Genomic DNA, 18610 nt, shown 5'->3' on the forward strand with positions numbered 1-18610 from the left:
TCCACATGTATGACTTGATATTCAAAGCTAGCATGATCCCATGTCAATGAGCTCTGACTCAATGGAAAGGTGAAGTCTGACCTTTCCAGAGACACCAAGCTTGGTAATGTTGGACTTTCTGGGCCCAAACAGCCCTGGGAGAGTTGCCTCAGCTTTCAGCTGAATTCAGGGAGCAAAACGCAGCAAAAACCTTCCTAAATCTGAACCTGGAGCAAACACAAGTCTCTGGTGCTTTCTCCCTGGACCAAGAGCAGAGAGAAAGTTCACAACTGAGAGATAAAACTGGAATAAATAGGAGGAGAAACTGAATGAACAATTAAGAGGGATAAAAAGGGGAGAATACGTCGTTAAATGAAGAACATTTATTTAAAGAAACATTTTGTATAAAAAACATTGATATTAAAAACATACATTAAACCATTACACTACAAATTCAACATTTTATTACCAATTAGCACTGAAAATGTTTTTATTATTTAAAACCAACAACAAAAAGCACTTTGGAATGAAAGGATAAAAAGTCAACTAATAAAACAAACAAACAACTGAAGGAACTTTCAAAATAAAAAAAGGAAAAAAAAAACTAAATCTCAGTGAGATTCAATAAAAAAAAAACAACCAAAGAAAGTGAGTCAACTTTTCCCTTCCAGTTTGTTTTGAAATAAAGTTCATCTTAATTCTGTCTCCTCTCTTCTAATGGGGAACAAAAGGAGAACTTCAGAAAATAGACCTCTGGTTGTGGACCCTCCAGGGGCAGACCACATAGGGACAGCAGGCCAACAGAGCCACACATCAACAGTTCAAATAAGCAACTGGACTGAAAATGACATCAGACACATTAAACCACTGAATATAGAAAGCTGAATATAGAAAGCTCAGCCTAGACAGTCAGCGTGTGGTGGTCTTTAACCTCCTGGTTCAAAACCCTTGATCCTGCGTGACCATCATACACAGCTAAGAAGGACCAGTCGGTCCCACCAGGACCAGGTAGTCCCAGCACAGCTGTGTGTGCATCTTCATCTCTACCCACCATCCCTGCACAGAGCTCAGTCCATGGGGGGGTCAGGTTTAGGGTGAGGGTCCATCCTGGGGTCCCGGTCCACCACCTGAAGGTCAACTTAACCCTCCGTGATCCTCTGGACCTCCCCTCCTGGGGTTGAACTGGCCCAGCTGGCTCATGTCACTGTGTATCCTGGAGAGCCGATCACACTGGCCATTCACGCCACCTTGGCCACTGGAGCAAGAGACAGGCAGCTGGGTGAGATGGGGAGGAAGTGGCTCAAACTGCCTTCTGGCCAGTTCCTGCTTGTCAGGCGTCACCATGTGGTCGCCAGCCAAGTCCACATCAAGACCTCCCCTGCAGATGATTGAGAGATCCAGATGTCATCATGGGGTAGGGTTAGGATTTTAGGAGTCCAGGGTTACAACATGGGACCCCTGCCATCTCCTCCAGTGTCCACAGCAATGTCCCTGCTCTCAGGAGAGAAAAGGCTGCATGGTCCTTCCAGCCCTGGAGCCCCAAATCCTTCCAGTCCCAAAGAGGCTGGTGAGTGTGACAGCGCCTTTGTGGCTCCACAGTCCAACCATGATTCTCCACTGAAGCTTCATATTTGCTGGTCTTTTCATTTCTTTTTTAATATTTGAAGCAAACAAAACAAACTAAGGGCTCTTTCAAATGAAAGGATCAAAATGTGCAACGAAAATAACATCAGAACAAGATTCAACAAGTCAACAAAAGATGGTGCGCCAACTGAACATAAAAAGGAAAAGCAACCTTTCAACCTGAGAGGGCCAAGAAAACCTAGGAGCTGAAGGAACAGTTTATGGAGCAAATGACAACAAATAACAAGACACTGTGTTCTTGACCCAAGGGTCAACAAAGGCGGACCTATTCAAACACAGACCAGGCCTACAGTTCTCAGTGAGAGCCTTCATGCTGGTTTTAATATCCTACCTGCATGTTCCTGTCAAACCAAAAGGCTGAGCCCCATTGACAAAGGCCTGAACAGGGGGGTCTTCTTTTGCATGGAAACTATTTGGAGTTCCAGATTTCAACTTTCTTCCAATTCAAACTTTCTGCTTTCACAAAAGAGTAAAGTTTCCATTCTTCTGTCCTACCAGAGTGCACCGGCCAGCCTGTGGGGCTGTGACAGAGGAATAACCCAGGTTCAAGACTGGAAGCTGAGCTGTGGCTAAATGCATCAGTCGGTCCTGAACACTGCAGTCTGATTAAGACCATTCAGTCAGGAGCACTTCTGAGCTTCTTGGCCCTGCTGGTCCTCACTGGAAGAAAACTCCTATTAAATGTATTGGCTGATGGGTTTTGCCATTTTGACAAACGCTCAAAGGAATGTTTCCTAGCAACAATATGACAATACTATTGGTTGGCAATGCATCCTGGGAAATAGAAGTCTTTCAAACCAAAAGTGCTGAATCCCAACTTCAACCCTGTTTGTACAGGATTCCTATCACCTGGGACCTCTAGGATTGTAGTCATTGCAGGGGAGGCCTGCGATCTTCATCTGATGCCAATGCGCCGTGTCTGGACTTTGGAAAGTAAAAATTCCAAATTCCTGCCATATTTTGCCAAACACAGACATCCTGTGCTGATCTGCATCTCAGTGTTTGTTGTTGGAATTGCACGCCTTCTCTCTCTCTTTCCAGATGGAAACTTTGATTTGCAGTTTTGACAGCTTTTTAGGAGCAATTTGTAAATTACCAGATGTCCCCAGGTAGAGAGAGAGAGAGAGAGAGAGAGAGAGAGAGAGAGAGCAGTACTTTACTGAGGCCTGGTTCAGGTTTCAAACACAGTGTTGAAGGAGGAGTTTTGGCCTCTCCTTCTGCCCAGGATGGTTCCACCTCAGTGGACAGGTTAACAAAACACTCATCAACTTAGTGTCCAGGTCGTGATGGCGACTGTCCAAAAATACTTTCAAAGGCTCAGAGCTCAGCACCGATTAATACCATCAACATCGTTCCTGCAGCTTTAAATGAGCCACATCGCTGACTTTCCTGCACTTTGATGTTTTGGAAATCTGCAAACCTCCTGAAATATTTGTTGACAGCTTCTGTGTTGTACTTCTACCTCTACAAGAGGACCTCGGAGTATCTGGGGGACCCTGGCCTCTACGAGGACTCACCGTGGCTGCGGGACATCTTCGCCCAGAGCACACAGTGATGTCACTACCACACAGAAGCACGAGTCCAATATATGCGTAGTACCACAGGCACAACAAGTACATTTGGTGAGTACATCCTAGTTTTATGGTACTGGAGATGTAGAGGGAAGTATCAATTACTACAAATTCATTCATACATTGATGTATTTGATGTTAGAAACACTGTTCGACAGAAGATACTTTCCATGTCTCAGCACGTTACAAATCCTATCAAATCAAACATGAACACAGGAAATAAGGACCCATCAAATCCACAGTAAAATCCTCCTCCCTTCTGGAGAGGATGGTGACAAATTCTGGAGAGACCTTGTCACGTACGGGGTGTTTGGTGGGAAGATGAGACCCAAGTGCAGACAGTAGGGATGGTGCAAAAAGAGGTTTATTAGGAGCCGGAGGCTTGAGGCCGGAGGCTTGACGTGAGGCAGGAGGCTTTGACGTGAGGCAGGAGGCTTTGACGAGACGAGACGAGACGAGACAAAACTGTGACTGTGACGACGACAAATGATGACAAATGAAAACAGCAAACACCGACAAATGCAGACAATGACCCAACCAGGAACTAAGGAGACACACAGGTTAAATACAAGAGGGGAAACGAGACACAGGTGGTGCAATCACCCAGGTGAGACACATGAGGTAATCACAGGAGGGAGGTCAGGAAGACAGGACATGACTACAAAATAAAGCAGGAAGCACGAGACAGGGATCGTGACAGACCTTTTATCACCTCAAAGTTGGAACTTCATGATTGAAGGTTTTAGTTTGGACCCCAGAGGAAACACACCATTGATCTTTTTCAGTTATTTTTTATTCAAGCCCCTGCTGTTCTGAGCCCTGGTTCTGAGCCGAGCCCTGAGGTGACGGCGGTGGACCTGATCCTGCAGCTCTCTCACCTCCTCCACAAGTGAACTGTTCTGCAGGTTGAACTGTAAACCAAGAAAACACATCAAATGTTCCCTTCACACAGGAGCGGATGAAGAACGATGACACCTCAACAATGGGGCTCATCAGAACTCATGTTGTCCAGATGTCAGTTGTGTTTGTGTGGCTGACGAGTTTGTGGTCAGGGACGTTGGAGATGAAGGGCCAGGTAAGGCCAGCAATCTGGATCAGAACAGCTCCAAGTCAGACTGCACCTTCAACATTTCTTGAATGCAGAGCCAATGTGGTTGTTCCTGAACCAAACCTTTTGCTTCTCAAAATAATCTGATGCCTCAAGAACAGAGACACACTCTAATTATCAATGAAGGATAAAATGGTCCCTGAGCGTGCAGAGTCTGATGCAGTCATGACGTCAGGCCAACTCACCCTTTTGTCGCGTTTGAAGAACAGGTCTGCTTCTTCCTGTCTGTCAGACTGAAACATAAAAGAGCAAACAGTGTCATCATGAGCTTCTCTCTGCTCTGGGACCACTGCCACTGGACCGCTGCTGCTGGCCTCTGATCTGAGAGTTCCACTGAAGCTGGATTTCATCCAAAAACACAAAAGTCCCTGAAATCAAACGACTGGTGACTGTGGACAGATTCTGTCTCAGGTCAGGGTCCACTGAAGACCACTGACCATGCAGGACCCAGACTGCCACCGTTTAGTCACGCTTGACCTCCACCACTGGGGCCAGAGAACTACATTCAATAACTAGAAGACAACCAGACAGCACAGATTGTCCCTCCAACAAGACCAGCCAGACCCAAAGTAAATCAGGCAGTGTTGAGCAGAGCCTCACGACTCCCGTGTGGTTCCTCTGAGTGACGAGGGGCACGAGTGGGCTTGGTTTTTTCAGTCATTCCATATATTTTTAATATCTCATGCTATATCAGCTGTGACATGCAAAACAACAGGTGGGAGTGACGACTGCAGGACTAATCCTTATTTTCTGGATCACTTCTGTCCATCATTTGACATCAATGTCCTTCTAGAATTGTGGACATGTTTGATGTTGTGTTTGTGTTCAGGAACGCTGGTCATTCTGAGAACTGGAGAGGACGTAGTGGGTGTCAGACATGTGAGTGCCTGCCATGTTTGTGTGACTCTGGCAGCCACAGAGGAGTGAAGACCTGAAGCTCTGTCCCCAGATTTGCTGCAAAACTGACTTTATTTGGAACATTTTGTTCTATTTTTCATTTTTTGCAGTGGAATGTTGAGGAGCTGCTCTACTGGTCTGGAAGCTCATCATCACTCACCCTGAGGCAGAGGAGAGACAAGTGAGCACAGACTTCTGCATTCTGGTTGTTCAAACGGTTGGCCTCCATCAAAGCTTCCTCAGCTACACACAGCTCCCCCAGCTACGCACACACAAACACACACACACACACACACACACACACACACACACACACACACACACACACACACACACACACACCAGGTTTACCAACAAAAATCCTTCATCTCCCTGGGCACTATGGTAATCATTTCCATCGTCATGGTGCAGGAGGGGTGGTTACCCGGTAACAGGTGATGCCCAGGCCCAGCCAGGTCAGACAGGATGGAGACTGTTGACAAGCCTGCAGGTAGGTGGCTGTGGCTTGATCAGACTGAAAGTTATCAGAACAGAAAGATCCAAATGATCATATGGTTTCACTTGAAGCCTGCTGTTACACTCATCCACACAGTTACAGTGCTTCATACACACGCACAAACACACAGACACACACAGGCACGCGCACACACACAAACACACACACATATACATACATCCACATATATACATTTTTACATCCATCCATCCATCGTCATCTTCCGCTTATTCCTACACATTAAGGGTCGCGGGGGGGCTGGAGCCTATCCCAGCGTCAATGGGCGAGAGGCGGGGTTCACCCTGGACAGGTCGCCAGTCCATCGCAGGGCCAACATAGAGAGACGAACATACCTACGGTCAATTTAGAGTATCAATCAGCCTAGTCCCCAATTGCATGTTTTTGTACAGTGGGAGGAAGCCGGAGTACCGGAGAGAACCCACACAGACATGGGGAGAACATGGAGACTCCACACAGAAAGATCCCGTGCCTGAGCCGGGACTCGAACCCGGAACCTTCTTCCTGTGAGGCCACAGTGCTAACCACTGCACCACCGTGCAACTACATTTTTACAATTTGTTTTTATTTTTGTATGCTACTGCAAAGTTTCAGATGCTTTTTGGCATGAAAAAGCCAAAAATAACCATCACTGTGACCTGGGAGGCCAGGAAATCCGGCCCCAAGAGGCTTCAAGTTTTCTTAGGCATGAGCAGCCAAAAGCGTCATGTAATGGCATGTTTAACACATGTATATACCAGATTTCTTTCATAAAACCTCACTTTATTGCCTCAAAATGGTGTAACAAAGACAAGGAATGTCATTTACTGTCTATTCTTTCACAAAATTCTAAAATATTCATGAAATTGTTTTTTTTCCCACAAAAACCTCATATTTTCAAGTATTTCAAACCTAATTTGAGAGACCTGAACAAGTTTGTGATCTCTGCTTTGACAACAAGAAGGAACAGGATGCTGGCCAGGTACCATATCAGCAAGGAGTACATGGCAGCCTTTTGTGAGGACCCTCCACAGCATGCTGCTCTTCACTGGGATGGCAAGATGTTACCAGACATCCTGGGCAGTGAGCCTGGGACTACATCAGAGACTTTTGCTGTGCTGGTTTCCGGGCCACCAGATCATATTGAAGGAAAACTACTGGGAGTGCCAATAATAGACAGCTCAAGGGGAACAGCGCAGGCAGAGGACTCCATGGACTTGCTGGAGACGTGGGGACTTACTGGAGTGACTGCTGCCCTCCTATTTGACACCACGTCCAGGAACAGTGGAGGACACCGTCGTGCTGCCAAGCTTCTGGAGCAACAACTGGACAGACAGGTGTTCTACCTGGCATGTAGGCACCACATCCTGGAAGTGCTGGTTGGTGCTGTCTGGGAGAAGCTGTTTGGTCAGGTCAAGAGCCCAGAAAACCCCTGGTTTAAGCTATTCAGGGAGGCATGGACTGGCCTGAGCACCGATTCCCCTAAAATCCTGACCATCAGAGGGAAATGGCTCAGTGACAAGAGAGTGTACTGTTTGGAGCTACAGGAGATGCTGAGATGGGAGAGGCCACCCAGAGCTGATTACCGGGAGATGGCTTAGCTGACAATGGTAGTTCTTGGGGACACACCTCCTCCTGGGATCCATGGGAGTCGGCCAGGAGCCATCCACCAGGCCAGGTGGATGGCCAGAAACATCTACTCTATGAAAATGGTGATGTTTTCTGGGCAGCTAGCATGTGATAAAGAGACTGGGACAAAGTTAGAACAGCTCATCAAATTTCTGTCATTGTTCTACACACCAATGTGGATGAACTCAACATTCACCCCTGATGCTCCGGTAGAGGATCTGCAGTTCTTCAAGGACATGCTGCACTTCAAGAAAACTGATCCTGACATTGCTCAAGCAGTCCTGGTGAAACTAGACAACCACAGGTGGTGCCTTCCTCAGGAAGAAGGTCAGCATGTTTTATTTGACCTACAACTGGATGTTTGTAAATTATTTGTATTCCTGGTTTGTGGCTCAAGAGTGATTAAAATGCTTCATATTGCTACCAAATATGTTCCTCTGTCTTGTATATCAGCAGTTATCATGAAAAATGGTCTTGAAAAAAGCTGTTTTCATGACGCTTTTGGCTGCTCATGCCTAAGAAAACTTGAAGCCTCTTGGGGCCGGACTGCCTGGCCTCCCGGGTCAAAGTGATGCTTATTTTTGACTTTTTCATGACAAAAGGAATCTGACACTTTGCAGTCGCATACAAAAATAGAAAAATGTAATTTTTTTGAAGAACCCTAATATACATACATATATACATACACACATATATATATATACATCCAAACACACACACACACACACACACACACACACACACACACACACATATTTATGTACATCTGTCTGACCTTCCCCGCCTGGAGGCAGATGGAGCCAAGACGGAGGAGAACAAGGTGAGAGTCTGACGGCTGCTGCTGGAAGCTCAGGCTCCTCTCGTAACTCTCCCTGGCCTCAGTGAACAGCCCGGCCAGGTAGTGGCAGTGGCCGTTCAGAGCCCACACGTCTGCATCCTGCTCACAGGTCCACACCACATGAGTTTCAGCAGGTTTGGTAGAGCCTGGTTTACCATACGGTTGCATGGCTGCTCACATTCTCAGTACCAGGACCAAAGAAACTAACAGGGTTGTGTCTCATTCATTAACGTCCACCAGGACTCACTGAGAGAACGTTTGCCTTCAAAGACACCACGTCTAAGATACAAGCAAGTTAGCATCAATAGAAACGCTCCTGCTGTCACTCAGGGACCTGGACTAACGACCTTCTTATTTTTTGGAGGGTTGGGTAATTACGTCATCTAATTACAGTAAATGAGCAGGAATTATAAAAGTATGTGTTTGGTGAGCATCATTATCAATAGTCTAACAGTTCAGAGTACAAATACAGGAACAAGGAATCCTGCAGCTTGCAGTCACCACTGGGAGTACCTGGTCTTTGGAAAGCAGCGCCTCTCTGAGGCTGGCAATGGCACTGCAATAGTCAGCTTTCAGCATCTTCAGATGGGCCCAATGAAGCAGGTAGCAAACACTTGGACCACCATCTGAACTCTGCAGCTCATGGGACAAGGCCTTCTCCACCATCTGACAACACAATGGAGCAAGTTCATTACCAACCAAGACACATTGGAACTGTTTTGTTTTTGTTGGAACATGTAGATATTTATCTAAGAATGAAGAAGTTGCTGTGTTTTAAACGGTCTTGCATCTGAGAATCGTCTGTCTGCTCAGTTGGACACCAGACTTCATTGATAGGATTTTTCATTTCCATGATGAATCATTGACTGAAATGGATGTGTTTTCCTCAGTAGAAGCAACTCTTAGTCACTGAGGACTTCTGCCCTCTGGCTCACTTCATATGGGACCAGTGTGAGTCCAGCAGGTTGGTGAGCAGCTGACATGGGTTTGGTTACCTGCAGGGCGTTGTTCTGCAGCAGGAACTGGAGGGTCTCTGCATGAATAGAGGAAGTGTAGCTCTTCTGTGCTTGAGGCTCTGGGGCGTCCAGGTCTCCACCCTCTGGGTCTGGGACACACAGACTGTAACACCAACGGCTCCAGGGACAAATTCACAGGCCTTCAGGTCGACCCTCGCAAATAACAACTTGAACAAGTCAGTTCATGTTCAGTTTGAGGAGAGTTCCCAAGTGAACTTGATGATGACAGCACACTCATTTACACTCATTTATGAGCCTCTAACTTAAACCCATCTTGTGGATGACCTCGTCCCACTTGAAAGAGATGCTTCACTCAAAATCTGTCTTTTGCATTTCATGTACATTTAGATTGAAGCCAATGGTGACTAAAGGCTAACGGCAGCAAGACGGTCCAGAAACATCAGATTATAACTCTCCAGTGCATCATCCAGTAGAATCCACGTCTTTATCCACCCGTCTGCTCAGTAATCCACTAACAATGAGTTGAGTGACAGTTTTACTGCTGTAGGTGTTGGTAGCAGCCAGCCGCTATCAGTTTGAAGCTAACTATACATGGCTGGCTCTTTCTGGATCCACAATGTAGAAATGCAGCTGGGGAAAAACATCTACGATGACCTCGTAACACCTACAGTATTTGTGTGTGCTTGACCAGCATGGGTCAGCTTTGGGGTGAAGTATTGTTGAAAAAAAAGAATATTTAATACTCCAAATTCCTATAAGGAGTGAATCAGGTCAAAGTTTTAATTTTGTAAATCAAAAGCACTGCGAGCCACTCTGGGTCCCTAAACAGAGCTCTAAACTAGGACCAAAGGGTTCGTTGGTTTGTTTGGTGAGTGAAATTTCCACAGGTTCACATGTAGTACAAGTACACAGTTGTTTGTTCTGGTGTGCCTCTTTGGTTGGTTAGCCATGAAGCTTTCGAGTACTTTTACTTGTCTGACTCAGAAACTGGGCAGCAGCCTTGAGAGAAGTCAGGGGCGACTTACTGACTGATTGAGTGACTGACTGACTGATTGACTGACTGATTGAGTGACTGATTGAGTGACTGATTGACTGAGTGACTGACTGACTAATTGAGTGACTGAGTGACTGACTGACTGACTGACTGAGTGACTGACTGACTGATTGACTGATTGACTGACTGACTGACTGACTCCGTCACAGGTCAGGGTCCACTGAAGACCACTGACTCCCTGTTGCTGCTAATGCTAACAACACAGCTGGTCCTGTAACACAGCAGCGTGGGAGCAGGAAAGATAAAATGGGAGGGAGGCCAGGACGTCCCATGTAACAGTGGAGACATTTCAACAATGCCTCTTGAATTGAAATGTTACCGAGGTAATTAGCTGATTCTCTACTTATTCCAGCTAATTACCTCCTAATGAGCGTATGCAGTCATTAGTAGAAGAGGAGCCCTCTCTCTTTCACTGCTGCATGTCCATTGGGACAAAGGAAAACTGGAACCAGAAAGAAAAAGATGTCTGTTTGTTTGAGGTTTTTCTGTTCCCTTGTGACCAGACTAGTAGGAGGAGCCAGAACATGTTTCTACTCTTCTTCCTCCCTTGTTCACTTTGCCTCCAGGTAAATCATCACCTTCTTCATTGGTGGGAGACCGACGTGCTGACGGGGCCAACTCCTCCCGCTCCTCCTGGTCTCTGGTCTTTTTTGTCATCCTCTTCTCCTCCTTTCTTTCCTCCTCCTTCTGTGTTTCTTCTGCCCTTCTTAGGCGTCGGGCCTCGAGGAAAGCCCTCTCAGCCAGGATGGATTCATCCTGGCTCTCATGGAACAAACCTGGAGAGCAGATGCATAAATGTACAATGAGGTATTTCCAGATTGTACTGCACTCATTTGAATGCTCACATGAATTTTTATTCATTTTAGCTTGAAAAACAAATAGAAGTTGAAGTAATTTAGACTCACGAGTTGTAAATTGACAAAAAAGGAGCAGTCAATCTGACTGGAAAACAAATAGAAGTTGAAGTAATTTAGACTCACGAGTTGTAAATTGACAAAAACTCTGCGATTATTACTGTTTTTGAAAGGACATTAAAAGAAAATACATCCTTAACAGTGCATCAATGAAGAAACCCCAGGAAGATGTTCACAACATGGACTGTCTGAAATCAAATTTGGATTGAAATTAAACAAAAAAAGGTGTGTTGGGGTCTGAATGGCAGACTTTCATCTCACCCAGCAATGTCCAGGCCACCACACTGGGCGGCTCTATGCTGGTGGCTCGCTCCAAGAAGGTGGCCGCCTGCTCAGAATGCTGGGACATCGCTGCCACTACCCCACACATCATCAGGCTGAAGAGACACAATCATTCAGGGGCTGAGTCTCACTTCACATTTTGCAAACTAAACATAACAAATTCCAAAGTCTCCATGATGGGTATTTAATATAAATATCCCAGTATTTAGTGGAGACAGGAAGCTGCAGCGACACTTGAGGCGGACGTGCAGCAGCACCAGCATGAAGAAGATGACACTGAAAACTTTCCAGCGTGAAAGAGCATGACTATGAACAACCCATCTGCTTCACTTGAGGGAGCTTTGGAGGAATCCTGCTGCTCCTCTAGATGGTCTGCAGCGACCCCCCACAGCAGGTCTGATCAGCAGCAGCATGACTTTGACGATGACTTCAGTCTCCAAAAGGATCAAAGGGTCAGGAACTTTCCAGTGATTTCTTTATGGTGTCTTTAACAAGGACTTTGAAAGAGTAGATCAGCTGCAGTCAGTAGCTTTCACCAGCTCATGTGCACAGCAGCATCAGCAGATCCAGTAAATACAGAAGGACATTTAACCAGCAACTCTCAAACCTGTTGACATGTGAGAGGACACATGAGGAAGAAGACAGAGAGCTCAACACTGAGCTTGTGACATATTTGAAACCAGACACAAACGTGGAAAGTGGTTCCTCATCAGAGAACTACCTGTCACTCCAAAATGCTGGACACGTCCCTTATATAAGGATACGCCTCCTGGAGGATGGCGCCATGTCTGATCTTCAAATGTCCTTGAAGTGATAACTGTTTGTTCTCAGATCAATAATCCTGATTCACAGCCATAATAATCATCACTTTAGACAAACTCTATTTCTAGTAAATAAACTTGTTGTGACTGACCCGGGCCGGTGCGTCTGCTGGATGGACACGGCCTCATGGAAACACTCTTTAGCCTTCATGTGGTCTCTAGTCAGCATGTAGAGGTTTCCCCTCTCAAACCTGTGGGACGCCTCATTGGGATGCCTCTCTACCAGCTGACGGACAAACATTTGACTTTTTGTTCATTTCACCATTTCTTGCATAGAGAGGATCATCATTTCTGACTTCAGAAGTGAAAAATGGGAATTACTGGTTACTACGGGTTGGTTTTAATTCCACAGACACAACAAAATCAATTTAAAGAGTGCGATTTTAGACCCAGTCTATTGGTGAAGTGTCATGAGTTCACTTGTGTTGCCATTTGACGCTGTATCAATAGCTCAGTTTGCAGAAACTGACAAAACAGAAGGATTCAGAAAACACAGTCTACTTAGGGCTTCGTAAAATAAATGTCAATCTTGTCAGAACATATTCTCTCCTTTCATTTGGAGCACGGAGCAGGAATTGTACCAAGTGAGCGTTGTACCTCCTGGTAGTAGCGAGCGGCCAGCTGATAATCCCCTGTAAACTGAGCCTCTCTTGCAAAATGTCTGAGCTGTTCAGAACTCAGCTGGATCTCCTCAGGGGAATCATCCTCAACCTCATCTGAATAAACCTGAAGAGGTGGAAAAGCTCACAGTGAAAACCTCATTCTGCAGGTGTATTTCATCCATTCAAGTTTTCTTTTATCAGGATGATGTCATTAAATACAGCACCGATACAAGCATGAAACAGCAGGCTTCAAGTTCACACCTCAGATTTTCATGAGGACAAATGTGTGACTGCTGGCAATGTGCAGGCAGGTCTGACACTGGCCGGGTCACATGGGTGGAGCTAGACACTGTACTGTTACCATAACAACAACACTCAGCTGCTTCCACTGCATGAGTGACAACAGCCACAGTGAGTAACTTCCTACAGCAACAGTTGTGGGACTGATAAAACAGAGTACACAGTAAAAACACAGTAAAAAAAGAGGGGAGGAAAACATGCACTATAACACAAGTGTTGTGTAACCAGCCTCTGGAGATTTGACAGGCTGAGTCTCAGGCGGAGCCACCAGTCGGCCTGAGTTGAGCTGCCACTTCCCCTGCGAGGCGTTTAGTCTGGTCTTGAATCTTTGGTGTAAACGGCTCTTTCCATGGACAGTGTGTGCTTACCTTGTTGAGAGCAAGGTGCATCTCATCTACCAGGTAGACATAGAGCTTGCTGACAAAAGCCTGCAGGTCCCGCTGGTCAGTGAACGGCTCTGTCCGCTGCATCTTGTCCCGCACAACCCTCACCACTGCGTGCTATACATCAGAAGCAACCGTCACTGGAGGAGGCATCTAATTTCAGGGTTCTTGAGTGTCAAGAGTCTACCAGACCTTCATCTGTTCCTTGAAGGTAAAATATCTCCCAGAGATGTTGAGCGCTCCCATCAGCTGAGCCAGCATTTGCTCTCCAGTGTCAGGCAGCTGGCCTCCAGAGCCAAACAATTCCTGGTACTGCTCGGAAACATGGCTCACCACGTTACTCACCTGATTGTGGAAGTCCTGCACCGCCTACGAGAAAACACACGGGGGGAGAGAGTTCAATAGCGCGCAGTCCATCGTGATTGTGTGTTTATGTGTGTGTCACTGTTCTCAGATGCCGTTTCAGTGTGTTTTACTCTTTCTGCTCTGCTGGGACCGGCCGGTCTGATGGGGATCAATTCTTTGACCCTGCAGGAAGTAAAGACATTTTCACTCATCCTACCGCCAGGCAAAAGGACTCCCATCATGTTCCACAGTCCCAGTCAGAAACAGAACATAGAACAACAGGGGGTGAAGTACTCTGATCTACAACAGACCAGACAGCTGCGGGGTGTTAGACCTGCACCTCCAGTTGACTCATAAATCCCATCAACAGAGTCCACAAAACATTTTACTTCAGAGGGATTTCTGTTGTCATTCTCATACAGAGCACCCACAGGAATGACTTTGTGCCACAGGAATGACATCGTTTTTGTGGCCCAACCTGGAAGTCAGCGTCACATGGGTTTCTTCCATCAAGAGCCAGTGGGATGTTAGGATTGGATCATTGCTGGAAAGAAAGGCTGTGGTGAGCAAACCTTTCTGAGATGTAAGGTTTGATTTGCAAGGCAGTCTCTGCAAATGAACACCATGTTTAGGATTTTTAAAGCCTCCTGCAAATGCAGTCTTTCATGAAAAATGTACAGCACAGACCCATGACTTCTTTACCCCGTATGACTTCATGATGACTCCGTGTGGGACAGCCTCTGTAGTCTCACAGCCCTCTCTTAGCAACTGGTTTTAAGACACCAAGAAGGCTTTGAAATTCAAATGTGTGTTATTTACCACCAAACCTTGAATATCTTGAGCTCCTGTTAGCCACAGGCCTTATTTCAGCCATTTACCCAGACTCAGAAGACCTGGAAACATTTTACCTCCGCGCCAGCTCCTCTGGAGAGGGTCTGGGCACCAGCGGCTTCTCCAAGGTGATTTCAATCACAATATAAGTTCTGGCGTCTGCGTACATCTGGAATTGAGGGGATACGATGAGAGCCTGCTGGGATCCATAGTGCACTATTCAGTACTGAGCTGCACTGGAGGTTGACACCCATTGTACAGTTCCTAAAGTCTGTGTTTCTTATCAACTTCAACAGGAGCAGATTTACAACACTTACATGTCCATCATTACTGTTGTGAGGCTTAGATTTGTTCACAGTGACGGCCTCACTGCCGGCTGCAGCTGTCCTGTTCTGAACGGCAGGTTGCTGACACAGCAAAGATACATCAACATTTTGAATTCATTATTGTGATTTAATATACAAGATTTTGTGTAAAAGTAGCAGCAGTAGAAAAAAGCAACCACTTCTTTCTGCTATGGCTGGTAAGGAGGTTGAAGCTCTGCTGGAAGGCCCGTCTGAGGATGCCACACAAATGCCTGGATATTTAGCAGTGGCTATCGAGTGGCTCTGAACTCACCTCCCTCTAAAGCTGCCAGACTGAGCACGGGCAACACTAATCCATCACAGAATTTATCACAGTGTTGTCATAGAAACAAAACCCTTATGTAGAGCTTCATCTAAAACTTGCCCAGCACCGTGCAGACGCTTTAAGGACAAGCAGCCTTCCAAACCTTCTTGGCCGGCTTCTTGGCTCCCTTTTTGTCTCCTTTCCAGTTCCCCCCTGCACCTCTGCCACAGCTTGCAGCCGAGACTCCACGAGCTACGATCTGGCTGGCAACAGCCTTTAACACACTGGTGCTTCGCTTGGTCTTTGAGGAGAAGATCAGTGACAAAGACAGTTGAAGGAGCACCATGACAGCAACACTCCTCCACTGAGACTCTTCATCAGGTTATCACAACAGAGTTACTGAGACACGTCCAGAGACTTTGCTCCAAAGACAATATTGCTCATCCTAGGCTCTTGGTAAGACAGCTAATAAACACATTTTCAAAACTGTTCCAACATAAATCAACAAGGAAGCATTCGTGCGAGTCCGTCTTTTCAAATGTGTGTTTCTCTTACCTTATTTAATAATTCCATTTCAGAGAAGGGCTGAATGCTGTACGCTCCTCGGATGCGGGTAACTTCAGGAAGCAGCAACCGCCCCATATCCACAAATGCCACACCATGGAAGGGGATATGTGGGTCTTCCTCATCCAGCTGGACACACACACACACACACACACACACACACACACACATACACACACACACACACACACACACAGCTATGTGTGTTTGGTCACCTGAGTGCAGGTCTCCTCAGACCTGCTGGCATCCAGGGGTCAGTGGAAACAGACTGAAACACCTTTCCAAAGAGAATCTTTTATTGCTGTTCCTTCTTGCTGCTCTGCTGCTGCTGGCTGCTGTCATATGGATTGTTGCACTTGGTTGGGCTGCTGGGTCCTCGTCCTCATCGTGTCCTTCCACGTCTCAGAGTTGAAAAGTGACAGTGGTTTGGTGGACGGAATTCTGGAAGTCCCACATATGGAGACCGTTAGTTCTTCTAATGCTGAGGAGCATGAAGCTCTACTCCTGACTCAACCTTGCCTGAAACAAGTGAGTGACAGGCCTGTGGTTTGGATCCTCATGGTTCTGGACACCAAAAACATCTCTGCTCCACCAAGCCTCAGTCATGAGACGCAGCCTGAAGGCTCCACCAGTCAAACCAGTAAACCAGTAAAAGAAGAGTCCCAGCCAAAGTCATCTGCTCCTCCCTCACTGGCTCTTCAGCCAACTGCTGAACTTTTCTCTGCACTTCCAAGATCATATATTCAGGAGCCTGAATAATCAGTAGGGATGAGCGAGTCCAACACTGTCTGTATCTGTACAACCACCAGAATGATCTGTATCCATACCTGCACCTGGAGGGGGCGGGGCTTCACCTGGAAATGGGTGGGAGTTAAACCAGATGTGGGTGCAGCTTAACATGGAGGAATGTGTTATTTGTTGAATTGCTTTCAAGAAATGAAGTCACTGATCAGAAGTTGCTGCATTTATTGTTTCTTTGAAAATTGTTTCAAAACCCTTGGGTTCAGCTTCAGATGTTTTGATCAGAAGACTAAATGAACTTTTTCCATAACAGTGTCAGATTGAGCTTCTAGTGCCACTGACTTGATGCTGGCTGACTGGAACGTAGAGCAGCTGACTGCTGGTTGGAGTCACTGTCACACAAGTTACACTCTGAATCACTCGTTGTCCTGAGTAGAGAAGAGTTCCAGATCAAATGAAACGACAAGAAGAGAGAGAGAGAGAGAGAGAGAGAGTGTGTGTGTGTGTGTGTGTGTGTGTGTGTGTGTGTGTGTCTGTGTGCAGGTGACGTCAACAGACAGACGTCTGCATAGGACAGACATTAAGGGGGAGTGTTTGTCACAAGAATTTCTTCTTAAAGACCTTTTAATGATAGAGACTGGATCTGAAGAATTGAAGTTGAATGTATTTTCTTGTAAAGAGGGAGTGTTTTACAATGCAACACACACATGAAGTTCTCAAAGAAAAGGCTGACTTTGAAGCGCTAACAGTTGAGTTTATGTCCCTCACACCTGGGCGTTTCTGCTTCCTCCTGTTTCCTCACACACTCCACAGACATCATCACACATCTTTCCAGTCCTCCCAGTAACGGCCAGCTTCAGGTCTTTGAATCAAGGTGACATCTTCCAGACCGTCTCTAGACCCTTTATTCCCTTATGACCTCCACTAACTGATGCAATGCTGGCCTCCCACCATCACTCTTCACTGCAGCTTGCACATCAGATTAGAATGGACCACACTCACTAACTCAGGGCTGGGGCCATGTGGAGTCACACGGAGGAGCAATTCTGGTCAAATAAATCCAACGTGACACAAAACCTGACCAGTCTGGGGGGTTCATCTCTGACCTGACACAGTTGGTCGGAGGGCTTTGTTTTCTTCAAGAGAGAGAAAAGGCCTTTTTTTCCATTGACCCTGATGCTCTCCTGGGGGAACTGCTCCAATTGCGCTGTGTCCATGATGTCATGTCCACCAGGATGGGTGCAGTCCAGCATCAACTTCAGGACCAGCTTCTTCTTTTTACCACCTTTGCTGGTGTTCTGCTTCTTCTGAGTCGCTTCCATGGGTTTGCCATAAAGGAGGCCATTCGCTGTCTCCAATCGTCGATGTATGACTTGATATTCAAAGCTAGCATGATCCCATGTCAATGAGCTCTGACTCAATGGAAAGGTGAAGTCTGACCTTTCCAGAGACACCAAGCTTGTTAATTTTTGACTTTCTGGGCCCAAACAGCCCTGGGAGAGTTTCTTCAGCTTTCAGCTGAATTCTGGGGAGCAAGAAGCAGCAAAAACCTTCCTCCTGCTGCCTTGTGACTTTCCCTGTCCTTCCTTCAAATTAAACTCATCCCACATCAAATGAAAGCTTCCCCACCTTTTTTTCCATGCATGTTTCCTGGTTGCTGGATGTCTTGGTCACAACCTTCCCAAGCTCCAGACCCAGGTGGTCAGCTATCTTCTGAGTCAGGTCCGGTAGTTCCAGGTCCAGGTCTTCACGCCCATATCAGAACGCACGGATGAGTGTGACAAAGTCTCACTGCACCTGTCCTTTGGATATTCAGGGTCGACAAGGTTCACTCCATTTCCTGGGTCAACCTGGTCCACGAAGTCTGGCTTTCCCAGGTAAAGGTCTCCTTACAGTTAGGACTCGACTTCTTGGAAACTCTGGTGCCCGCCAGGTCCATGAAGACCAGTCCTGGCCTTGCATTTGGGGTCAGAGGTCAAATGTTTGCTGACAGGAGCAACACCTTCACCCGTAGCTTCTTTCCCCCTA

The 18610-nt window shown here is 46.4% G+C and overlaps 1 protein-coding gene across 1 annotated transcript; it reads right to left on the reverse strand.

Moving 5' to 3' along the window:
* Positions 1 to 1113: 1113 nt before the first annotated feature.
* LOC147268761 (cilia- and flagella-associated protein 70-like) lies at positions 1114 to 16326 on the reverse strand. Its single transcript, XM_086192228.1, has 20 exons — positions 15833 to 16326; positions 15441 to 15578; positions 14986 to 15075; positions 14746 to 14837; positions 13969 to 14020; positions 13685 to 13861; positions 13478 to 13609; positions 12805 to 12933; positions 12300 to 12433; positions 11366 to 11481; positions 10769 to 10966; positions 9155 to 9264; positions 8673 to 8825; positions 8097 to 8258; positions 5624 to 5713; positions 5360 to 5461; positions 4488 to 4535; positions 4052 to 4105; positions 2119 to 2144; positions 1114 to 1357 (listed from the first exon to the last, which is right to left on the reverse strand). The coding sequence occupies exons 1-20, from the start codon at positions 16010 to 16012 to the stop codon at positions 1114 to 1116; spliced, it is 2427 nt and encodes an 808-aa protein (XP_086048354.1). The 5' UTR covers positions 16013 to 16326.
* Positions 16327 to 18610: the final 2284 nt, after the last annotated feature.

Source organism: Aulostomus chinensis, chromosome 2 (assembly GCF_037954235.1).
Source record: "Aulostomus chinensis isolate RoL2024-O1b breed Wild chromosome 2, RoL_Achi_v1.0, whole genome shotgun sequence".
Lineage (NCBI taxonomy): Eukaryota > Metazoa > Chordata > Actinopteri > Syngnathiformes > Aulostomidae > Aulostomus > Aulostomus chinensis.

Bases quoted from the DNA above. Each gene is read 5' to 3' on its own strand.
- LOC147268761 (XM_086192228.1), bottom strand. From the start codon at position 16,012: ATGTGTGTGTGTGTGTGTGTGTGTGTGTGTGTGTGTGTCCAGCTGGAT. The intron at 14,838-14,985 runs GTAAGTGTTGTA...CCTCAATTCCAG, and splicing joins ACAACAGTAATGATGGACAT to ATGTACGCAGACGCCAGAAC. The intron at 2,145-4,051 runs GTCCACCGCCGT...CCTCTGTCACAG, and splicing joins TGAGAGAGCTGCAGGATCAG to CCCCACAGGCTGGCCGGTGC.